Source organism: Mandrillus leucophaeus, unplaced genomic scaffold (assembly GCF_000951045.1).
Source record: "Mandrillus leucophaeus isolate KB7577 unplaced genomic scaffold, Mleu.le_1.0 Scaffold253, whole genome shotgun sequence".
NCBI lineage: Eukaryota > Metazoa > Chordata > Mammalia > Primates > Cercopithecidae > Mandrillus > Mandrillus leucophaeus.
In genome coordinates, this window is record NW_012102621.1 from 2,917,701 (window position 1) to 2,941,755 (window position 24,055).

General features: G+C 45.3%; 1 protein-coding gene across 1 annotated transcript in view; it reads right to left on the reverse strand.

The window, feature by feature from the left end:
• Positions 1 to 24,055, reverse strand: part of SNX29 (sorting nexin 29) — a gene marked incomplete at its 5' end in the record, with an annotated part of 600,769 nt that overhangs the window by 285,442 nt on the left and 291,272 nt on the right. Inside the window, one exon of the mRNA XM_011983676.1 lies at positions 18,643 to 18,749. Coding sequence (XP_011839066.1) covers positions 18,643 to 18,749 — 107 coding nt within the window. The remainder of the gene's footprint in view (positions 1 to 18,642; positions 18,750 to 24,055) is intronic.

Sequence of the window (24,055 nt, forward strand, 5' to 3'; positions counted from 1 at the left end):
TTAGTCTTGGAAGAGTGTAAGTGTCCAGGAAATTACCCACCTCGACCTCTCAAAGTGCTGGGATTACAGGCGTGAGCCACCATGCCTGGCCCTATTTTTTTTTTTTTTTTTAAAGACTCATTGGTCCTCTCTGGAGGAGAGAAAGGAACCAACTCATTATTATGTAAATAGATAAATAAAATAATCAAAACCTTGGTTCCCCTGGCTTCCTCATTGCATTATGATGAGGTTAATGTAGCTAACAACCGGAAATATCGCCAGGCACATGGGAATCATGCCACATGTGAAAGCAACTGTGACTGTTGTCACTATACCCACATCGTCACCCCTGGGCACTTGGGGACATCCACACCCAACCATCCTTGGCCGGTGAGAGGCAGCAAGGGTCCTCCCAGCCATGGGAGGCAGCAGAGGATGCCTGGTCTATTGTAGAGAGGAAAGTAAGAGAATATTTTCCATCCCTTCTAATTGTCAGGAAAATCTAGAAACACACAACACGCATATATATTGCCCTTACCAAGGGCCAGAAATTCTTCTAAATGTTAGACGCATGTTAACTTATTCTTCACAGTAACACTAGGAGGTAGGAACTATTACCATTCTCATTTTACAGATGAGAAAACTGAAGCTCAGAGAGGTTAATAACTTTCTCATGATCATAGACTTGTTCATTGCAAGGAAAGGTACAATCTGCACAGGCTTGTTCAGGATTCTGCAAAGTATGAAACCTTGAAGAAGGTAATAAACATCAGCCCTGCAGAAAACCACCCAGGGGACGAGGAGTCTAAGGAACTTATCTGTGTTATCATTATTGTCACTGTCATCATCATGTTACCAGTTATTCACTGAGCGTTCACTTTGAATTCATCATTCCACATCAATTATGCCATGACAGAAGTACTATTATTATTTCTTTTCTTTCTGAAACAGAGTCTCGCTCTGTAGCCCAGGCTGGAGTGCAGTGGCACAATCGTGGCTCACTGCAACCTCCAATTCCTGGGTTCAAGCAATTCTCCTGCCTCAGCCTCCCAGGTAGCCAGAATCACACACGTGCACCATCACACCAAGCTATTTTTTTGTATTTTTAGTAGAGACGGGCTTTTGCCATGTTGGCCAGGCTGTTCTTGAACTCCTGGTCTCAAGTGATCTGCCCACATGGGCCTCCTAAAGCGCTGGGACTACAGACATGAGCCACTGCACCTGGCCCATAAGTGCTCTTATTATTCCACTTTCTGGAGGTGAAAAGTAAGGTTCAGCAAAGTTGAGAAGATTTCCACAGTTGTTCAGTGAAACACAGGTGGAGCCAGACTTGGAAGCCAGTCAACGATATTCCACAGCTCACATTTTCCCCCAGCTAATTATTGAGGTACGATTGACAAATAAAAATTGAATACATTCGAGATATACAAAGAGATGAGGTATGTGTACACTGTGTAATGACTAATGCAATCAAATGAACACATCCATCAACACCCACAGTTATCATTTTTTAACTCTGTGATCTTTATCACACAACAGGGGGTGCTGAGGACACCTCAGATTTCTCTTAGCAAGTTCCAAGTAGGAGAGGCCAGGATAAGGGAAGGAAGCCAGGGATGCAGAGGAGGAGAGCAGTGAATACACACATCAAGGAAAACAGCTTTGGCTTGGGGGAGGTCATTATTTCTGTGTAGAACAAAACAAAACCAATAAACAACAAAAAAAATCATAAAGACCATTTTTCCAGCCCAGATTTTGACACTGAGAAGTGGTACATCCTACTGGCATTGGTTGAAAATCACCCCCGGGCTTTGGCCATGGCTGCAGGCGAGATTCGATGCCCAGAGCCTCCAGGGCCTCAGCTCACCACACACTGCCCCGTGTTTGGCGGTGAAACCCAGGCCCCAACGGATGCCGTGGCCTCCACCCCAGTGCCGCTGCTGGTGCCGTCTGCCTTTGTCTCCAGCCTCCGACCCCTAACCCTGTCTTCCCTCCATAGCAGGGGGAAAAAAGTGGTATGTCCTAGAGGAGTGGTTCTCAACCAGCAGGGATTTTGACCCCAGAGACATGTGGCCACATCTGGAGACATTTGTGATTATCACAGTTGGGGGGAAGGGGGTGCCACCAGCATCTAGTGGGCAGCAGCCAGGCGTGCCATGAAACATCCTACTACACACAGGACGGCCCCCATGACAAAGGATTCTGTGGCCCAAAATGTCAATAGTGTTGGAGTTGAGAACCCTGGCATAGAGCAAGTCACCTGACCTTGCTGGGCCTCACTTTTGTCCTTTGTTAAGTGGTGATAGCCATGTTTACCCTTCATTACCCATGTTTACCCTTCATTAAAGTATTTATGAGCAGTAAATATATCTACTGTCTGGCCCATGACAGGCACTCAAAACAGCAGCTGACACTAATGGCATAATCATCCCTGTCAGCATCACCACCATCATTAAGTAGGAGAAGTACCTGCATTAGGGATTGGCACAATGTGACCTGCTGGCCCCCTGCCTGTTTTGGTAAATAAAGTTTTATTGGCACTCAACCATGTTTACAAATTGTCTTGAGCTGTTTCACTGCTTCAATGGCAGGGGATCACATGGCCCACAACACCGAAAGATTTTACTATTTATCCCTTTATAGAAAAAAGTCTGCTGGCCTAGGAATGATCAAGAAATGTGAAGTGCTATATGAAAAACAAATTGTTATAATTCTGATGTGTCAAAAAAAAATTGTAGGAAATTTCTTTCTTCCCCCTATATATGTAAGGGCCATGGGCACAAAGTTACAGGTGCAGAGCATTCTAATTGCTGAAAGCCAATTTTATCCACTCGATTTTATCACTTTTCATCAAAATTGACCACCACTTTGCTTTAAAATACACGCCATCATAGCAGTTCAAACCTCTAACACCGGGAAGGCAGTCATTATGATACTTACAGAGAAACTGAGATCTGATATCTCGCTCTCCTCCCAAGCCAGAGCACAGGAAGGGGACAATTTTCCATTAATTTTAAAAGCTTTTTACCACCAAAGGAAGAAAATTTTTTCAGGAAGACAAAAAGATAATATTTTAGCATTTAAATCTAGTTTTCTTCACAAAGTGAAAATGATTTCTACATACTACATAGTAGGAATTGGGTTGTTACCATAGAACATATTTCATTTTGAGGAGAAGAACTGAGTTTAAAAGATTCATTTTTGGAAACGTTAATCTCGGGCACCTGGAGATGAAAGCGCTGGTGCACAGAAGTTGGTCTTTGTGGAAAGACAGTTTTCAAGTTTTTATAAGACTCATCTCCCTTCTCTACCTTAAAAATGGATTTAAAAAAAAAAAAAAAACTACTTGAAGGGAGTGGGGGGGGGAAAAAGAACCCAATTTCAATATCCTTTGCTAAAGAAATAGTCTTTGCTCAAAACAGGGCAGAGAGTTGCCTGTGTGACCCAGAGAAATAAGTGAATTGAAACTTTTCTAAAGTACTTGTCACTGTAAAAGAGTTGCTGAGAGTTTGCGCTGGCAAAGCTGAGTTTTCGGTACTGAAAATGGAACCTGTGAGTCACTCCGAGGAAGCCCGAGGAAACAGGGTATATTCAGCTCTCTGCTCCACCGGTTCCAGAGGTAAAATGTACCTTCGTCAACGGAAGCTGCAGAAAAAGCAGGATACTGATGGGAAAAAATTAGCCACGAAGGAAGTTGTGAGAGTTGTTTTCTCAAAAACAAAACTAAGAAAGCGGTGGGCGACTTGGCAAGCAAAAGTTCTTGGGTTGGTAGGAAGAGAAGGAATGTTCAGGGATTCTGGCAACTTCTCCTGGAAGGCTGGCTTCACTGTCCCATGGTGGGGTGTGTGCATATCCTTAAAGGGAACCAGTGACCCCAATGCCTGTCATCCTAGGAAAGTCAACGCCGGGACGAGTAGGAGTGGAGAAGTAAGGACATGGGAAGTGACATCGTTTGGCTGCGTCCCCACCCAAATCTCATCTTGACCTATAGCTCCCATAATTCCCATGTGTTGTGGGAGGAACCCATGGGGATAATTGACTCATTGGGGCAGTTTACCCCATAATGTTCTCGTGGTAGAGAATAAGTTTCACAAGATCTGATGGTTTTATAGGGAGAAACCCCTTTCACTTGGTTCTCATTCTCTCATTGCCTGACGCCATGTAAGACGTGCCTTTCACCTTCGGCCATGATTGTGAGGCCTCCCCAGTCATGTGAAACTGTGAATCCATAAAACCTTTTTTTTTTTTTGAATAAATTAACCTGTCTTGGATATGTCTTTATCAGCAGCATGAAAACAGGCTAATACAGGAAGGGGCAGTCATCTCTTCCCTGGGGCTCCAGCTGCGTTAGGCCTGGACACAAAGACCCAGAGAGGTCCAGGGCAGTTCTAGTCCTCAGCCAAGCGACAGTCAGCCAGTAGGAAGGCAGGGAGCCAGGCTGGGGACATAGACAGGTCTGGGCTGTGACTGAAATGACCTGAACCTACCCAGAGACGAACCATGTTCCCCACTGAGCATAGACAAAGGGCAGGGAGGCGGGACCAGCTAGCAGGCGGCAGCCGTGAGATGGCGGCAGCCGTGAGATGGCGGCAGCCGTGAGATGGCGGCAGCCGTGAGATGGCGGCAGCCGTGAGATGGCGGCAGCATGAGCCCGCAGCTGCCCAGAATGCTGCAGACAGACAGCGGAAGGAGGCAGGTGACTGTGGAATTCCCAGGCCTGGGAGTAGACGGGGTGAGCCTTTAGAAACCAAGAAGACTCATTCTCCCCGAGTAAGCATGCCAGGCCATTCTCAATCCATCGCAGGAGGGAGGAATGGGAGATTTCCAGCGACCCTGTGCATGACAGCACTGAGGACTGTTCCACTGAGAGTGACAATGTCTGTCCCCAAAACAGGTAAATGAGACAAGAGGGTTCCCCACCACAGCAGGCACCCCACCTGAGAGATGAGGGGTGACGGGCGGCCATGCATACAATTCCCTGCTTGATCTATAAATGCTACACATTGGAAACGATGACTCCCAGGCCACAGATGCAGACATCTGAGGCTCACAGAGGTCAGGTGACAGGGCCCAGGCATGTGCCTAGAGCCAGGATTTCGATTTCGATTCTCACATTCTGACCAAGAGTGGGGACAGATCGTCATCTCCTGGTGTTTGGATTCAAAGTTCTCCCCAGAGAGTGGCTGTGAGCTTCAGGTCTGGAATCACCTACATGACCCTGACCATCAGTAAGCTCACCACACTTCAGTTTCCTCCTCTGTAGAGTGGGGAAGAGAGTAATACCACCACACAGAGTGGTTATAAGGATCACATGAGATCAATAAAGTGCTTAGGAATATGTCTGGCTCTGTGTAAGCACTGAATGAATGCAAGCTTGCCAGCCTGATAAGGATTTTAACAATCACGGAGAAAGATATCTGCAGCTTTCCAAAAGAACAGAATGGCTCAAAATTAATTGATAAAAAGGATTCTTTGTATTTTATTTTTTTAATCCATTCAAATATGCCCCCAAAGTGGATTAAATAAAAACGTTCAATATGTTCTTTCTACCAAGCTATTGGATCAAATCACCCTATTAGCTGAGCTAAATAATTCATTTAGTTAATTCGCACTGTAATGAATCAGAAGCTACAAAACCTCAAAGTCGTTCCAAGTCCAATTTCAAGTCTCTTTCAGGCTTTAGAAAAGTCTTCAACCAGAGGACAGTCATAAAATGTGTCAGGAAACAGAAACGATGAGCTTAACCTCTACCTCGGGCCGACTAATCTTCGGAAACGAACACACTGTCTGAACAGCAGGAAAGCAGTCATTGCTGTTACCAGAACTGGGTCCAAATGTCAGCTCTGCCACTTGCTGACTATGCGACTTGGGATATTCTACTCAACCCTTCTGAGCCTCAGTATCCACCACCGCCTACCTTGCAGGGCTGTCGTGAATATTAAATGACATGATGCATATAATGGGGCCAGGCATGGTGGCTCACACCTGTAACCCCAGCACTTTGGGAGGCCAAGGTGGGAGGATCATTTGAGGCCAGGAGTTCGAGATCGGCCTGGTCAACATAGCAAGACCCCATCTCTTTGAAAATATATGTATAATAATAAAAAGATGTATATGATGCCCCCGTCCAGTGTTTGACACATAGTACGTGCTTATAAAATGGTGTCAATTATATTAATTTGGATTTAAATAATTTGTCTATTCATTATTCATTCATTAATAACAGTGAACTACACTAGTGAAAATGTCTATTTATTCTACATAAGAAAGTTGCTCAGCTGGACGTTAGCAACAATTCTTACATAAGAGTTTAAACAAGGTTAGTAAAACCTCTGATCCTTACAAGCTTAACTAACACTAGAGCCACTGTGCCTTGTATCAGCCTCGCAGGGGAAGAGAACAAGGAGGGGACAGAAGATTTTAAATCCTTCAAATAAAACACACAAGAATATCACACTATTAGAAGCAAAGTCCTAAGTCTCCCTATTACATATGGGGAGATGTTTCTAAAATGACAGGGCACCTGGAGGCAACGCTTTTGACAAGATGTCTTCCAAGCCAAGCTGCTACAAGTCATTCGAGCTGAAAGTCCTCTCGCAGTGCCCCGACAGTCAACTAGTAGAGCACCTTTAAGAAACAGAAGCCTGTCTCTGCACCACCGACCTACAAAACGCTACCTTCCGGAATGGGTCTGAAATGACTGGCTGGGACTTAGGAGGAAATTCCTATCCAAAGGCCAAGAGTGGCCATGGGAGGAAGGTGCAGCTCTCCACATGCACCTATGGTAGGGAGAATCAAGACAGAGAAAAGGGAGAACTTTCCAATCCTACCACTTTCAGAAAAAGAAACATTAATTGTAGCATCTGAAACCTAAAAGACTCTCTAGTAGGAATGACAAACAGTGCTAAAAAAGGAACTACGGAGGCGTCTTGCCTCTGTCTCACTCTACGGTCTATCAGTCAGTTGCCACCTGACACGCCCAGGTGGCCAAACCTTCGCACCTGCTGTTTCTGCCATCTGGACTGCCCTTCCCCACCCTGTCTCGCTGGCAAAGTCGTATTCTACCTGCAAAGCCCAGCTTCGAAACGAACATTTCTGCGCTATCTTCTCCAATACACCCCAAACCACAACCCCTCGACCAGCAGATCTGACAGCACCAATTTCCATCTTCTTTTGATTCACTGATTCACTGCTTGCTGCTAAAAATTACTGTTTTATGGCGCTAACTCGGCTAGTACGCTGTGAGCCCCCCAAGGCGAGGGAGAGGGCTGATTCTTCAATCTATCCACTGATCTGGCCCTCACTCACTCATCCATTCATTCACACACTGAGCACTGAAGTGAACCTTGGTTTTCTGCCACCACGGCATCCGCTTCCCCTAACAACAGTCCCAGTTTTCATCTGGGATCCATCCCTCTCCCCAACCTCCCTTCTCCATGTCTCAATGGAGCTCTTCCCTGTCTTAGCACCAGCCAGATCCTGTGATCAGCTGAAAAGAGAGAATGGAACCTAAGTTGACTCTACAGAGTAAATGTAAGCTTTTTGACAGGAATGGAGACAGACTCTTGCTTTTTCCTATAAATGTGAACCTGGAAGAAAAACTGTGTGCCCAGGGGTGATCACAGTCATGTGTGACCCTGAGGAGGAAAACCCATTGATATGGTTTGCCTGTGTCCCCACCCAAATCTCACCTTGAATTGTAGCTCCCACAATTCCCACGTGTTGTGGGAGGGACCCAGTGGGAGGTAACGGAATGATGGGGACAGGTCTTTCCCGTGCTATCCTCATGACAGTGAATAAGTCTCATGAGATCTGATGGTTTTATAAGGGGGAGTTCCCCTGCACAAGCTCTCTCTCTTTGCCTGCCACCATCCATGTTAGACACAACTTGCTCTCCCTTGCCTTCTGCCATGATTGTGAGGTCTCCCCAGCCATGTGGAATTGTGAATCCATTAAGCCTCTTTTTCTTCCCAGGCTTAGGTATGTCTTTATCCGCACCATGACAATGGACTAATACACCTACCAAAAATGATGTCAACCCAGAAAGGGAAGAGGAAAGCACACTAAAGAGAGAGAAACAGGAGACTGGTAACACAGCTTAAGTATCAAGCATTTGCCACAGCTAAAGCCAGACTTTTCCTTGGGCCAAGGGATTCCCTTCCTCGAGATTACCACGACAGGCTCGACTCAGTGGTAATAACAAGCTGAACAGATACCGGTCAATTCTTGCTCTTACAAAGTCTGTAGTGGATTCGGCAACACAACAGAGCAACTCTCCTCCAAGCAGTGACTCAGGAATCCAGGCTAGTGTCATTTTCTAGCTATGCATCATGGAACACACGGCTTCCAGAATCACCATGGCAGGGGAGCAAGTACCAAGAAAACTCATCCCCACTCTCCTATGCCTCAGTCTAGGATAATGCTCATCACCTCTACTTTCAACCCATTGGCCAAAACTAGTCACATAGTCCCAAGCTACCCATAAAGGAGACTAGGAAATGCATCTGTCCTGTGTGTATACAAAAAGAAAAATGAGACAGACCTTGATAAATAACACAGTCTTTGCCACGGACAGCCTGAGCCAAGCTTTTTTATTCTGCAACCAAAAAAACTATTTATTCAATGATACAAGCATCAACCAGGTACCAGAGGTCATGAAGGATGAACACAGGTAAGTGGGGCACATTCACGACACCGTACTAGCAGGATTAGGAGAGGTGACACAAAGGATGTGCAGGACACCCGGGGCAAACTGAACCCAGTCTTCAGGAGTGCAGTGGGGTGATTCGAGAAGGCTTCCAGGATGAGATTTGAAAGCTCAGAAGTCAGCCAGGGAAAACGGACAGGAGAGGGTTCATGAAAAAAGAACAGGGTTCCAGGTGGGACCTTATATCTGCCTGTGTAAAGGTCTGCAGTGAGAACATGTGCATTTGAGAAAGGAAAACATGCTCAGAGCAGGAAGGCAAGAGCATAGCAAAAAGGCTTACTTTAACATGTGTACATGTTACTTTTACAGGAACCTAAGGGCGAAAGTGAGCCAATGGCAAGTTTTAATCAGAAAAAGAAATGGACCAAGCAGACCGGGTCCGGAGTAGTTTGTCATTGTCCGTCTACATGCATTAAATGCCACAAGTCCCTCCCTCCTCCATGTCTCAGCGTTTTTCACTCTCCCCGCACCCCCAGCTTCTCCAGCTCCACACTGCCAGTGATAAGTCCTTGATGTTGCCAGCAGGCTGAGCTCATGCAGCATTCAGGACAGCCCTGTCCCTTTACCGGCTGTATTCTGAACTCTGAGCCCAACCTTGACAGGACTACATCTCTTCTACTCGCTTCCATCAAGGCCATAGGACTCCTTCTGGCTTCCTGAAGCCACTTCCCGCCTCAAAGAGGAAGGCAAATATAAAACAGGCCCAAAATAGTGTGGGTCTGAAAAGCTGAAAACCAGCCACTATAATTACAAGTATTTTTATCTAACGTCCAAAAAAGGAGTATTGGATCATTTTCCAAGTGTTTCTCTAAGGAAGTTCATCTGTTCATTCGCAAGTACTCCAGACTTCCAGATCAGAGGCACAACCGGAAATGAGGCTTCAGCAGAAATGGAAGCGAAACAGAACACACGGGGTGGAGACACAGCAAAGATCAGGGCCCGGCGCTGCCACCGGAGAGGGTGGTGACCTCGCCATGAAATGGGAAACGAGGTATCCAAGGTTCTATGAGAGAAATCAAAAGATCGGCAAAGATAGACACTACAAAGCTGGGGGCGCAAGCATGCCTGCACAGAGGCAGGGCTGTGACCTGCACCTGAACACGCCCCAGGCAAACGCAAACAGGTAACTGAGAGGCCAAGGAAGAGGAGGGAAGAAGGAAGAGCCATTGAGTAGAAGACAGTGCCAATAGTGAACCCTTCTCCTCCTGCTGCACAGGCGGATAACTCCAGCACACAGGAACAGATGGGGACATCCAGTGGGCACAAGGGGCATCAGAAGGGGCCTGCCATCCAAGGCAGCACACACGGCTGTTTACCCAGTAAGTGCTCACATCAGAAACCGTGTCACCAGCTAGAATCTGTTTCCATTCTCCCTCCTCATCTCTTCCATCGTTCCCTAGTTCTTGACAAGCTAATAGCCAGCATGTTTGTCACTGAGTTCATTTTCCTGGCTCTGCTTAGAACTAAAAGTTAGAGCTAGCCGGCAAGGCAGGCCCGATTCCTGTTTCTAGTCAGGTACAGAGAAGGCCACAGAGGGCGATGGGAAGGGTACCAACTCTGGGGTCAGTCAGGGGGTCAAATCTTGCTTCTACCCATGCTAGCCCCGTGACCTCGGACAGGTGACTTAGCCCTTCCAAGTCTTGGCTTCCTCATCTGTAGGTATGTAGAGAACAACGAATCATACAGTCCATGTAATGCAATTAACACAGTGCCTAAAAATAGAGTAGCCCCTCAATTTGCCCTCACTGCTATTACCTTCATTATCTTTTTCTGTTTGTTTGTTTTGGAGACATCTCGCTCTGTCACCTAGGCTGGAGTACAGTGGCGCCATCATAGTGATGCAGGACTGATGAGCTCCCAAAGAAGGGCTAAGCCTGCAAGGGTTCTTGGTTGTGCCTGGGAAAGTATTCAAGGGCAAGCTGGAGGTAGAAGAAAACAACTTTATCGAAGCAGTGGTGTCACAGTTCCAGTGGAGTGACAGCTCCAGGACTGCTCCTGCAGAGCAGGGTGACCCGTAGACAGAAGGCGGCAGCTCAGGGCAGTTGTGCAGTCTCATTTGTACCTACTTTTAATTACGTGTAGATTAAGGGGTCGTTTATGCAGAAATTTCTAGAAAGGAAGTATTAACTTTTGGGTCACTGCCATGGAAAGGGGTGGTAACTCCTGGATGTTGCCATGACGATGATAAACTGACATGGTACCCACGGGCATGTCTGATGGAAAGCTGCTTCCACCCAGCCCTGTTTTAGCTAGCAGTCAGTTTGGTCCAGTGTCTGAGTCCCACCTCTGGAGTCAAGTCCCACCTCCTCCTTCAATAGCTCACTGCAGCCTTGACCTTCTGGGCTCAAGCAATCTTCCTGCCTCAACCTCCTGAGTGGTTGGGACCACAGGCACGCTGCTGTGCCCGGCTAGTTAAAAAAAACATTGTTTTGTAAGTACAGGGTCTCACTACATTGCCCAGGCTGTAACATCAATATCTATAGCTGCTTTTCATAAAATGTCACGAAAAACCCAACAGGCCACCGAGTACCACACACGTAATAGACCCTCATAAAGCACTGGTGGGAGAAATTCTACAGGATCAACAACCCAGGTTCTTCAACTAATACATGACAGGTAAGGAAGAAAGGGAGAGGTAGGGAGACACAGGTGACAGAACACACAGATTAAAAGAGACTCAAGAGATCTGTCACCAATCGTGAGGTAGGGACCTTACTAGGATCCTGACTCAAACATCTGTTTAAACTGCAAATGTGAACACTCACCAGATATTTGACAATACCAAAGAATTACCGCCAACTTTTGGGGTGATAATGATCCTACAGAGTTTTTTCTGTTTTAAAAAGAGAGCCCTTAGAGTTTACTACCAATATATTCCTAACTACTTAGGGGTGAAATCAACGTTGTGCTTCGGATTTCCTTCCAAACACTATGTGATGCTGGGGAAACAGGAGGGTAAGTGGATGAAACAAGACTGGCCAAGAGTTGATAACTATTGAGGTAGGGTGATGAGTATATGGAAGTTCTTTATGCTCTTTCGCCTATTCTTTACCAGTAAAATATATATGCTATTTTTAAAAAAACAGAGACACCTCTGTGAGATACAGCCCGCCTCCTCCTCCTGGAGAGACCTTCGTTAGGGAAGCAGTCCATTTGTAAAGGAGACCATGCTGAAGGCTGGAAATCCATGCGCTGGTGAAGCCCGCAGCCTAGGTCACACCTCCTCGTCCTCAAATCCCTCACTTTCCCAGGGCCTGTGCAGCTGTGCTGCTGACCTGACTGTCTGTGTTGTTAACTGAAGTCAAGGCAGACAGCCAAGCAAAGGGCACATCCAAGAGGCAGAAAAACTCCAAGCTTAGCCATCCTGCGTAAATGAGATGCTCCAGTTCCTTGTTCAGGAAGCTGGGGATGAGAAAGAGTGAGCCAGGGGCCCCCTGAAAGACCTTCTTAAAGAAGCTCCTCTCCCTGACACTCCAACCTGAGAACCACTGGGACTAGCATGACCCTTCTTTAACAGGCTTTTTAAAGTGTGACTATGGTATTGCAGTAATGTGGGGTTTTTTAAAGAGCTCTTATCTTTTAAAGATAGATTCTGAAATAGGAATGTAATAATATGGAATCTGGAATTTTCTTCAAAATACCATGAGAGGCTGAGGTTTGAGGGGTGGGACAAGATACAGATGAAGCAAGATTGGCCAGGAGTTACTAACAGCTACAGCCAGGTGATGGATACATAGAAGCTCATTACACTCATTTATATCTGTGTATATTTCAACTTTTACGTAATAAAAAGATTTTAAGAACTCCTTGGAAGTTTAGCCCTGTTAGTCATTCACACTTTAGTGGGAATTACACCTATCCTGCTAGAAACTATAACTTCTTACCCTTTTTCACTGATACACAGGAGGCACTTAAACACTCAGTTTTGCTTGGTAATCAAACTATATGAGGTAAGAGCCTGGTCTCAATCCACTCAGTTTCATGTGATTTAAAAAAAAAAAAAACAAAAACAAACAAACAAAAAAAAACAGAACAGGCATGGTGGCTCACACCTGTAATCCCAGCACTTTGGGAGGCCAAGGTGGGCAGATCACTTGAGGTCAGGAGTTTGAGACCAGCCTGGCCAATTTGGTGAAACCCTGTCTCCACTAAAAATACAAAAATTAGCTGAGCATGGTAGCGCATGGCTGTAATCCCAGCTACTACGGAGCGGGAAGCAGGAGAATCGCTTGAACCAGGGAGGCAGAGTTTGCAGTGAGCCGAGATCGTATACCACTGTACTCCAGCCTGGGCAACAGAGTGAGACTCTATTTAAAAAAAAAAAGAGTCACATCGTATCTTTCATTTTGAGTATCAGTTTAATGTAGATCTCAGCTCAGAGTTTTTTATCCTGAGTCCTGATACAGAATCCAGTATTTTATTGAAAAGCCCATGCTGCTCTTATATAAAAATGACTCCTGGACATGTCAAAAGTGTTGGAACCCATTGGTGCCAATTTATGAGGCAAGCACTGGTGGTGTAACTGCTCCCAAGGTGCTGGCTGCTTCCGGAATGTTTACAGTTTATTAAAATGATGATCACATTCACAGTTATCTACAGCATGTGATTATGAGTTTATTTTTTACCAGCTTGATGTTTAAGCTTACTTTTCCATTAATAGCAACTCTGCCATTATAATGAGAACAAATGTTGCTAATACACCATTATTTTACCCATGAGAAAAATTCAGGGATTAACTATACTCAGACAGTAAATGATAAGTGTCTTATAATTTTAAAAATCAATCAATAGCTAGCCGAGCCCTGCCATATGGAAGGAAGTAAAGTTCTGTTTGCAGAGGAGGGACTGGCAATATTGAAGCAGAAGATACACAAGTGGGGCAAACAGCTAGAAAACGGTGCCAGCAAGCAAGACCTGGGAGAGCCTGAAGGCAGCATGAGGGAGCTAAGCCCTGGTAAACAGTGAGCGGAAGGAGAACTGAAGGGAAACGGCATCTACTGATTACATATGGATACAAAGCTTTATGTAAGTGAGGGCACCGCTGGTAAGCAAAAGCAAAAGTCCTTATACAAAAATCCAGTATTTTATTGAAAAGCCCATGCTGCTCTTATATAAAAATAACCCCTGGACACATCAAAAGTGTTGGAACCCATTGGTGCCAATTTATGAGGCAAGCACTGGCAGTGTAACTGCTCCCAAGGTCCTGTAAAAGCAAAACAAACAAACAAACAAAAACAAACAAACAAAACAAAACAAAACACCAGATTCTAACCTAAACTAAAATGGAATTCACTATAAACAGGCAGAAAAGTGGAAATCGGGCTCAGAAAGGTAACTGGCGCCAGGCACAGTGGCTCACACCTATAATCCATCCCATCACTGTGGGAGGCCGAGGCAGGTAGATCACATGAGGTCAGGAGTTTGAGACCAGCCTGGCCAAGATGGTGAAAACCCATCTATGTTAAAAAAAAAAAAAAAAAATTAGCCGAGTGCGGGTGACACGCATCTATAATCTCAGCTACTTGGGAGGCTGAAGCAGGAGAATTGCTTGAACCTAAAAGGCAGAGGTCGCAGTGAGCTGAGATTGTGCCATTGCACTCCAGCCTGGGTGACAGAATGAGACTCTGTCTCAAGAGAAGAACAAAAAAAAAAGAAAAAGGAACTGAAACCAGAGCAATTCTGACAGGTTCAACACAGGAAATAACTAGAGTCTTATCAGACTCATTGCTAGTAGTCTATTGAATAAATGCTTATTGTTAATTGCTATTGAATAAATGGCCTCCCAAGCATTGCTGCATTCTTATATACCTTCAGAGTTAAACCCCCATTGGCCTAGCTCAGGTCATGTGCCCGGCCCTGAACCAAACCCAGGGCAAAGCACTTGGATGTACTGTCCCACCCAGACAGCATGCTATGGTGGAGAGGAAGCCCTCCAAAGGAAGTCAGGACAGAGGGGAGAAGAGGAAGCACAGAGACACCTCCTGTATACTGCAGGCACTCAGCTGGGTTCTTTATGTGCCATTCCCAAAACAAACCCACTTGCAGCTATGACTGGCTGCATTTCACTAATGGAGAACGTGAGGCTTAGAGAGGTTAGGGGCTGTGCCCAGGAACATGCGGCAGTAAGTGGCAAATCTGAACTCAGTCTGACACGCGATACATGTGCTTTCCAAGTCACCAGGCTGCAGAAAGCAGCGACAGAGTGATGGAGGCCCAAAGTCCAAATGTCGCCAACATGTCACATTGTTGTGAAGGCAACTGCTGAAAAAGAATAGAACATCTGAAGATGAGTCCAAACCAAAGGAAATGTACTTAAAAGAGGAAAAGAAGCAAGAGACTCAGAAGAGATCTATCTTGGATGTGTTCAATATATTTTATCTTCAAAACCTTGGTGAGAACAATTGTTTCTCTTCTGATGTCTTAGAATTTCAAGAAGGATGGGGAAGTTTACAGAAGAAATTCTGAGCATCACTAACAGTCTCTAAGAAGCAGGGAGGAATTATCTAAAGAAGCTGTGGTTAGGTGCCAACCTCTGCAGAGCTGCTGTTGAAGACACGGCTCCAGGTCTGTGGGTATAACCCCACCCCTGCACTTCAATCCTGTGTCCTGACTATCAGAACAGGCACGTCTGCCTCATCCACAAGAAGTCGCTCTGCAAGTGGCTCACGCCTGTAATCCCAGTACTTTGGGAGGCTGAGGTTGGTGGATCATGAGGTCAAGAGATTGAGACCATTCTGATCAACATGGTGAAACCCCCATCTCTACTAAAAATACAAAAATTAGCTGGGCATAGTGACGCATGCCCGTAGTCCCAGGTACTCAGGAAGCTGAGGCAGGAGAATCACTTGAACCCAGGAGGCAGAGGTTGCAGCGAGCTAAGATCACGCCTCTGCACTCCAGCCTGGCGACAGAGTGAGACTCTGTCTCCAAAAAACAAAAAAAACAAAAAAAAAACCAAAAACCGCTCCATCTAGGGTAGTGAATGCCATTTCAGGGATGTCTCTGTTTCAACCTCACAATTTCCTTGGCTCATCTCCTACAACCATCAACACTGCTGCTCCCAGGCTAGGAAAAGTCACAAAGGGAGGAGAAAGGAAGCTAAGGGCTGGACACTGAGAAGGCGCTCAATGGGTGTGCGTGAACTGTGTTGGCACCATCTATTACTCAATGGCCTCCCTAGGCTCCAGGCTATGCTTCCTGCTAACACTGAGGGCCAGAGGAAAGTGCCTCCTCTACAGAACCCATGTGCTCTTATTAGCTCTCTAAACTAATTTCTAATTAGCTATCTAATCTAATTTCCACCAGGATGCTCTGAGATCTAGTTAAGACTTAACTGTGGGCCGGGTGCAGTGGCTCACACCGTAATCGCAGCACTTTAGGAGGCCAAGGCGGATCGATCACCTAAGGTCAGGCGTTTGAGACCAGCCCATTTAAAGAGGGCTTTATGGCATTTACTTTAGGTCTTCACGCCTTCATTCCTGAACCTTGAGCCCTCCCGTCTGGTAGTTCCACACTCACCCTCTCACAGCTGGCTGGAACAGCCAGGCAGGTGAACCCTGCAGTAACTCCCCACATGACCCGATCTTCTCCACACATCCCAGCTGAGGTCAACACAGCAGGGGATGAGACTTTCACACGGTCAAAGCCAAGCAGGTGACGACACAGCCAGGACACAGCCACAGTACCACCTTTCTCCCCTCCTCCACTCTGCTACTGACCTGTCAGTCTCCTTTCAGTTCCTGCCAATGCTTCCTTGTATTCAGCCTCTGTTCTTGCTGTTGCTGATGCAGAAAGCAGGCATCTGATAAACACTGAAATAAATCATCCAACCACCCGGCCCACGAATGAACTAGTGGCACTTGGCTTACAGGGTCAAACACCCAATCACCGTCTTCTTGCACCCCCACCCCACCCCACCCCATCCTACACGCTGCCCAGCAGCCCCACAGGTAGAGAATCTCCATGGAGAGCGGTGCCTGGACCCAGCAATCAATGCCTTTGTGGACCCTACGAAGCATGCGCCCTTGCTGAGCTGCACTGGTCTGACGGAGTCCTCACCATAGCACCCTTATTCCCCAGAGGAACAGAACCTTTCATCCTGCACTTTCATTCTGAGAACCTTTCACCCTCTCTAAGCTCATCAGGCCTTCTTTCATTCAGTAAATCCAGACATCCCCATCCTAGGGAGAATTTAAAAATTCAAGGGTTATGCGGCATCTACCATTTGCCAATAAGTGGCTGTGGAATGTACAGAGCTGGCAAAGACACGGTCCCGCCTTCCAGGGGCTCGGAGTCCACTGGGGGAAAGAAATACACAAGTCGTCCCAATCCTGAGATTGGGGCCCTGTTTCCCTCTCCACTTGGGCCTTCCAGGCATAGACTCGCGGCCCAGAACCCTGGCATTGCCACCAGCCAAGTCTGAGTCTCACGGCCCCACTGAGGGAGCTCCCAAGGAAGGGCACAGCGGTGGGCAGAGACCACACAGGAGTGCCCTGTCCCCAGGCCTCCCCAGCCTGGCTTTTGACTCATCCCCACCAGCCTGTGTGTTAAGGCCTCAGCTTGCCTTCCCTTGCACTCACTTGAGTTAGAATGCAAGATGTTTCTAAAGTCACCTTCCTTCTTTAGAGTCAATTTAGAGACCAGACAAAACAGATAGTAACAATGGCAGCCTGAACCAGCAATGAACTTAGGGGGACTCCCTCCAAGGCCCTGGGCTTCTGAAACCCACCGAAGCTCACGCATGTCTCCACAGCAATGAGTGAGTGTTTTCCTGATTACCAAAATAAAACTCACTGTAGAAGATTTAGAAACAACCAAAAGTATGCTTGTATAGTTAGCATGTGCATGTATGTACATACACACATTGCTTATAATACTACCACCAAGGGACCATTACAACATGTACACACAGCTCATCAAAAACATAGCTTCTCAACTTTACCATCGAATATGGTAATAATCGATGGTTTCTGAAAAACCTCTTTATCATATCCAAGAATTACCTTTATTCCTCATTTATGAAGAATATTGTTTATCAGGTATCAACAAAGTTATAAAATGATTTTTCATTACCTACCAAGATAAATATCTGGTTTTCCTCTTTGAGGCCACTAATGAGATGATTTACATGGATGAATTTCTAGCATGCAGCCATCCTTGCAATCCTAAATAAACCCTGTTTTACGTGCACTGTTCTTTTAATATGTGACTGAATTTGAGTAATGACTTTCTAGAATTTTTGTACATCTCATACACAGATGATTCTATTTGATAGTGTTCTTTTTTATGCTATCTTTGGCAGGATTTTTTTATATCATGGTAATGCATACCTGAACCAAGATAGAGACGTATAAAAACCCTCTCAGGAAATATAAATAGCAAAGGGCTCTTTGTGTATTACCTTGAAGAGTTTCCTAGAAATCACCATGAAAGCATCTAGGCTTACTGTCTTCTAAGGAAGCAGTTCTTCAGTTACTTGTACAACTTTATTCCAAAGTGTTTTGGTTTTTTGTTTTGTTTTTTCTTTTGAGGGCGAGGGGTTCCCTTTGACCAGTCTGCCTCATCTTCAATTAATTCTAATAAGGGATGTGTTTTCTGAAAAATAGTTCACCTCATCCATATTTTCACATTTAACAGCACAAAGGTGCATTCGATATTCTCTCCTGTTTTCATCTCCAAATGTTACAATTATTTCATTTTTAATGTTACATATATATTTTTCTCTTATTTCCTTATCGTAAGTGCCAGAAATTTCCAATAATTAAGTGATATGTTTCAAAGGATCAGCTCATACTTCTCTTTATAAAGCACACTGACTTGGTCTTGTTTTGTTTTGTGGGGCTGAGGAGTTGTTTGGTTGTTTTGCTCAGGTGTCTTCAGAACAGGCTGGGCTTATCCTGGAAAGTCTCCAAAGCAGCCAACATCAGAAACAAAGACGCAGACTCCACCGGCCTTACCTCGATGAGCTTTCTTTCATAGGAGCTTGCAAGTTCTTCAGCAATTTCTCCCGGCTTCTGTTCAGTTACTGTAACTTCTCCATCAACACTCCAAAGACTTGGCACAACTTTAGAGAAAGAGAGACATGTCATAAATATTTCAACAGTATCGAAAACTATTCTCCCAGTAAAAAAAGAAAAAATTCTTCTTTCTCAGATGACTTCAGATTGAAAATGCTCTCAACAAAAAAAAAACACACACACACACACACAAACACACTTACTAATTACTTCAACAATGGGACATTTTCACCTTAGTACAATAAAACGAGTGATAAGGCCTGCACGGTGGTGTGTGCCTGTAGTCTCAGCTGCTCAGGAGGCTGAGGGGAGAGGACTGCTTGAGCCCAGGAGGTCGAGGATGCCATGAGCTATGACTATGCCAATGTCATCCAGCCTGGGTGACAGAATTAGACTTTGTCACTTTAAAAAAAAAAAAAAAAAGCGTTAAGCTGTATTTTTAAAATGCAAGAACTGTCATGAGATAGAAGCACAGGAGTCAAGGAATGATCTTGTCGCTACTTTCCATTTCAGGAGAAAGCAGGCAATGTTTTGACAGATTTGGCAAGACATAAGAGCCTACATTTGTTGTTTTGCTTTTTTTTTGGGGGGGGGGGAGGTGGAGGTTTTGTTTTGTTTCATTTGAGATGGGGTCTTGTCTGTCACCCAGGCTGGAGTACAGTGGCACAATCAATCATACAGCTCACTACAGCCTCGAACTCCTGGGCTCAAACAATCCTTCTGCCTCAGCCTCCTGAGTCACTGGGACTGCAGGCATACCCCTGCTGCACCAGGCTAATTCTTTTTTTTTTTTCTTTCAGTTTTTGTAGAGACAAGTTCTCACTATGTTGACCAGGCTGGTCTTGAACTCCTGGCCTCAAGTGATCCTCCTTCCTCGGCTTCCCAAAGTGCTGAGATTGCAGGGGTGAGTCACTGCATTCAGTCCACTTACATATTTTATATTTGCTAAGTTTCCTTTTCTACAACAAAAAAGTGATCCAGTGAGGTAGTGCCTGCCCACAGCCAGCTGTGGAGCACTAATGGGGGTCAGAATAATGTGTAAAACCAAGGATCAGCATTTATAAACCAAACTTAGGATGACAGCAAGAAAACCTCTAGAAAAACTCGAAAACCAACACAGAACGTCAATGCAAAAGACATGTTAAAGAGACTGGCTCCCAGGTCAGAGCAAGCATGGGCACAGACGGCTCTGAGTAGTGTTTCCATGATTACGTATATGCCCATATACGCCCACTCTGTAGCGAAGAGCAAATAAAGAAGAACTGGGAATGAACCAGATAGTTCCAACAAAAGCAGGAAACAAGAACAGGGAAGACCTCCCACACCAAGGGCAAAGAAAAAGATCCACAGCATGTTTAAGAACGCGGATTAACCTCAAGCCTCAAAACAAGCATCGACGACGCAGGATCAGTTTCCTGTGTGTTCAAGGACAAGAAACCCCTTGGATGCCCTATCAGCTGTATGGAGCGGGCAGTGAGGCTAAACAAGGATCTGAGACTAGCCCCCCAGTGATAGGGGTAGCCTTCAGGGAGAAGGTGAAAGTCAGTAAGGCTGAGCAAAACCAGGAGTCAAAACTGAAGCAACTAAGCCAGGCGGCTAAGCCTCCTCGAGCCGCACTGTTAGAGCCTGACGAAGGCTCAAGGCCATGAGTGACAGCAGGGAACATGCAGAAAGAAGCCCTGAGTACTGGGCCAGAAATGCACAGAGTGACCCGATCACAACAGATAACCCCGAATAGTTATGGAAAGAAAAACTGTGAAGAACTCCGTAAAGATGAGAGCCTGAATACAGTAATTTGCACTCACATCCTCTCAAAATTCCATTAAACTGTCAATTGAGGCTGGGCTCGGTGGCTGACGCCTGTAATGCCAGCACTTTTGGGAGGCTAAGGCGAGTGGATCACTTGAGGTCAGGAGTTCAAAACCAGCCTGGCCAACATGGAGAAACCGTCTCTACTAAAACTACAAAAATCAGCTGGGCATGGTGGCACACTCCTGTATTCCTAGCTACTTGGGGGGCTGAAGTAGGAGAATCACTTGAAATAGGGAGACAGAGACTGCAGCGAGCCGAGATCGTGCCACTGCACTCCAACCTGGGCAACGGAGCAAGACTCTGTCTCAAAAAAAAAAAAAAAAAAGCAAATTAAAATGTTTCCTATGAGTCGATGATGAATATAGTAAGTACCCTGATTTGATCATTAAATTTCGTATACATGTATCATAATATCACACACTACCCCATACATACGTACAATTATTACGTGTCAAAAATAAGAATAAAAGCAAAAAAAAAGGGTTTTTATAAAGGCATCGCTCAAAAAAAAAGAATTGGAGAGGAAACAACAAAATTACAGAAGCTGAGAATCAGGTAGATGACTGATAAGTAACTTGACAGACCAGAGAAAATTCCATTCCTAAATAAACATGGGTGCCACCAAAATAATATCTGATGAGAATGGAATGATTCACAAAAGGCTAATGAATTGTTAGCACGAGACACCTCTGGAAGTGAGGGTGAACACAGGACTAGAAAGCGAAAGAAAGGTTTTAAAAGTCTGTTGAAGAAGCGATTAGCAGAATATACATGTTTATCCTCTGGAGAAAACGCGGTAGGTCTGGACTGAGTTGAGGTTGGGGTATTCCATTTTTTTAATGGAGAGATAAAAGTAACACATACTCAGCTTCTGAGTTTCTCCCGTTCTTCTTCCCTCTCCCCAGCCCCACTCATTCCCAGAATGGCAGGCAGACAGCATTTGCCTCTAAGCCAGGGAATGGAAAGGTATTCTCCCAGGAATCTAAAAAAGCTCTGGAGACCAGGGGTAGTTCTCCAGTGGAATGCCACAGCCAGATCACCCCAAGAGGCCCAAAGTCAGTGTTCATGGAGCTTCGAATCAATTTCTAATCCCACTCCAACACCTCTGTAGACACCTAGAAATCACCTCCCATTTGAGAAAAGCACCTAAGAACTTTACGAAAGATTGAGAAGAAAGATTGAGACAGGAATAAACAGAGAAAAGCAACTTGCAGGAAAGAGAGACTATTTAGGGAAAACACTTCAAAAGCAAACTGTTGGTAATATTTCCAGAGAGAGAGGAGGAGACAGTGTAGTCATGAAGTAAGAATAGGGAGATATTTTAAAAAGGAGAAAAAGAAAAACACAAAGCACACAAAAGCCCTTTTGCAGAGTGAAACTATAACAGCAGAAACAGAACAGGGACTATAAGGGAAAGGGTAGCAAAATCTCCAGAAAATAGAGGCAACGAATAACAAAATGGAATACAAGCCTGGGCAACACGGCGAAGCCTCACCTCTGCAAAAACCACAAAAATTAGTGCGGTGTGGTGCCACATGCCTGTAGTCCCAGGCACTAGGGAGGCTGAGGTGGGAGGCTCGCTTGAGCCTCGCAGGCAGAGGTTGCAGTGAACTGAGATGGTGTCACTGCACTCCATCCTGGGCCACAGAGCAAGACCCTGTCCCCCCCAAAAAAGAGGGGGGGAACAGAGAACTACAAGTCCAAATGAGAAGAGATCAAGAAAGGAGAAAAAGATAATGCACAGAAGAGGAAATCAAAGATATAATTCAGAGTCAACAGAAATGAGGGGCAGGATGGAAGAGTTCAATTAACGTCCAGCAAAATGGACAAAAGCAAGCCTCGCTCACAGACTTCAGAACACAGGAGACAGAGACGACAGCCTACCAACTTCTGAAGTGGAAGAAGAATTTTTACAAACGATAAAAACTAGAAATGGCGTAGGATTTCTAAACAGCAACACGGAAAGCTAGAAAACAATGAAGAAACATCTTCAACATCCTGAAGAAAAATGATTTTGAGCCTTAAATTATATACCCAGGCAAGCCACGTGAGAGGCAGGATAAAGGCATTTTCAGACACGTGTCCTTGCAGAAACTACCTCGCACCTAAAGAAGAGAAGAAATCTAGGAATTGTAAAGATATAGGGGATCCGACACAAAAGTAAGCCAGAGAACTTTTCATAGTAACAAAAAAGCAGAAACAACCCAAATGACTATCACCTGGTAAGTCAACAAGACGTGGTCTAGGCACGCAGGGGAGTTCTATTCAGACATGAGAGGACTGAAGAGCCAACTCACGCTGCAACACGGATAGACCGTGAGAGCATTCAGCCAGGAGAAAGAAGACAGATCCAAAAGGCTGCAGATTACCCAATTCCACGTACACAAAATGTCCATAGGTCTTGGCTGCCAGGGTCTGGGGGTAGGAGGGATGAAGACTGACTGCTATAGGGTATGAGGTTTCTTTGGGGCACAACAAAAATGTTCTGGAATTAGAGAGTGGTGATGGTTGCACAGTTTGTGAATATAAAAACCACTGAGGGTAGGGGGTGGTGGCTCACACCTGTAATCCCAGCACTTTGGGAGGTCCAGGTGGGTGGATCACCTGAGGTCAAGCGTTCGAGACCAGCTGGCCAACACAGTGAAACCCCATCTCTACTAAAAATACAAAAATTAGCCAGGTATGGTGGTATGCGCCTGTAACCCCAACTACTCAGGAGGCTGACGCATGAGAATTGCTTGAACTCGGGAGGCAGAGGTTGCAGTGAGCCAAGATCCCACCATTGCACTCCAGCCTGAGCAACAAGAGGAAAACTCCATCTCAAAAACAAACAAACACAAACAAACAAAAACCCCAAAAAAACCTCCACTGAAATTATGTACTCTCAAAGGGTGAGCTGTATGTCATGTGCATTATATCTCAAGAAAGTTGTTAAGAAAAAAACTGAGTGGAGAATGTGGGCCCACAAGCAGCAGAGTTCTGGCTCGAGTAGGCCAGAATGCACCAGGAGAGACTGCCTTGGGTGCAAGTGGGAGGCAGCTTGAAGTGCCTGAATGTACCAGGGGGATTTACACACTGAGGACGAACGTGCAGTTGAATTAAGTATTAACACCAGAGAAATCAAGAGATCGTGCAGGAAAAACGATCATGCATCTCACAGCTGTGGAGAGCATTTCCAGTTATAATAATGTAATCACTGAATACTGATCTAACCAAAATGAGGATACGACTGTGCCAGAGGATGTGGAGCCGTGTGTGTGTTTTCTGGAGGTGGAGAAATCAAAGACAGTTACCCTTCCTCTTCCACAACGAGAAACAGGTGACTCCCACAACTGAAAAATAAAAACGTGGCAACAGGCATGTTGATCAGAGATACGGAGGCAACAACCCAAAGCATGAGTGGAAAAGTTTCAAAGAGGGGCTTCTGAACGGTGGGAAGTGGCAGATGGTGACAGCCAGAGGCCTCCTGTCTTTTGTAATAAAGCTAAGAGAACCAATGACTTTATCTATGTACCTGCAAAGTTTTGATTTAAAGACACAA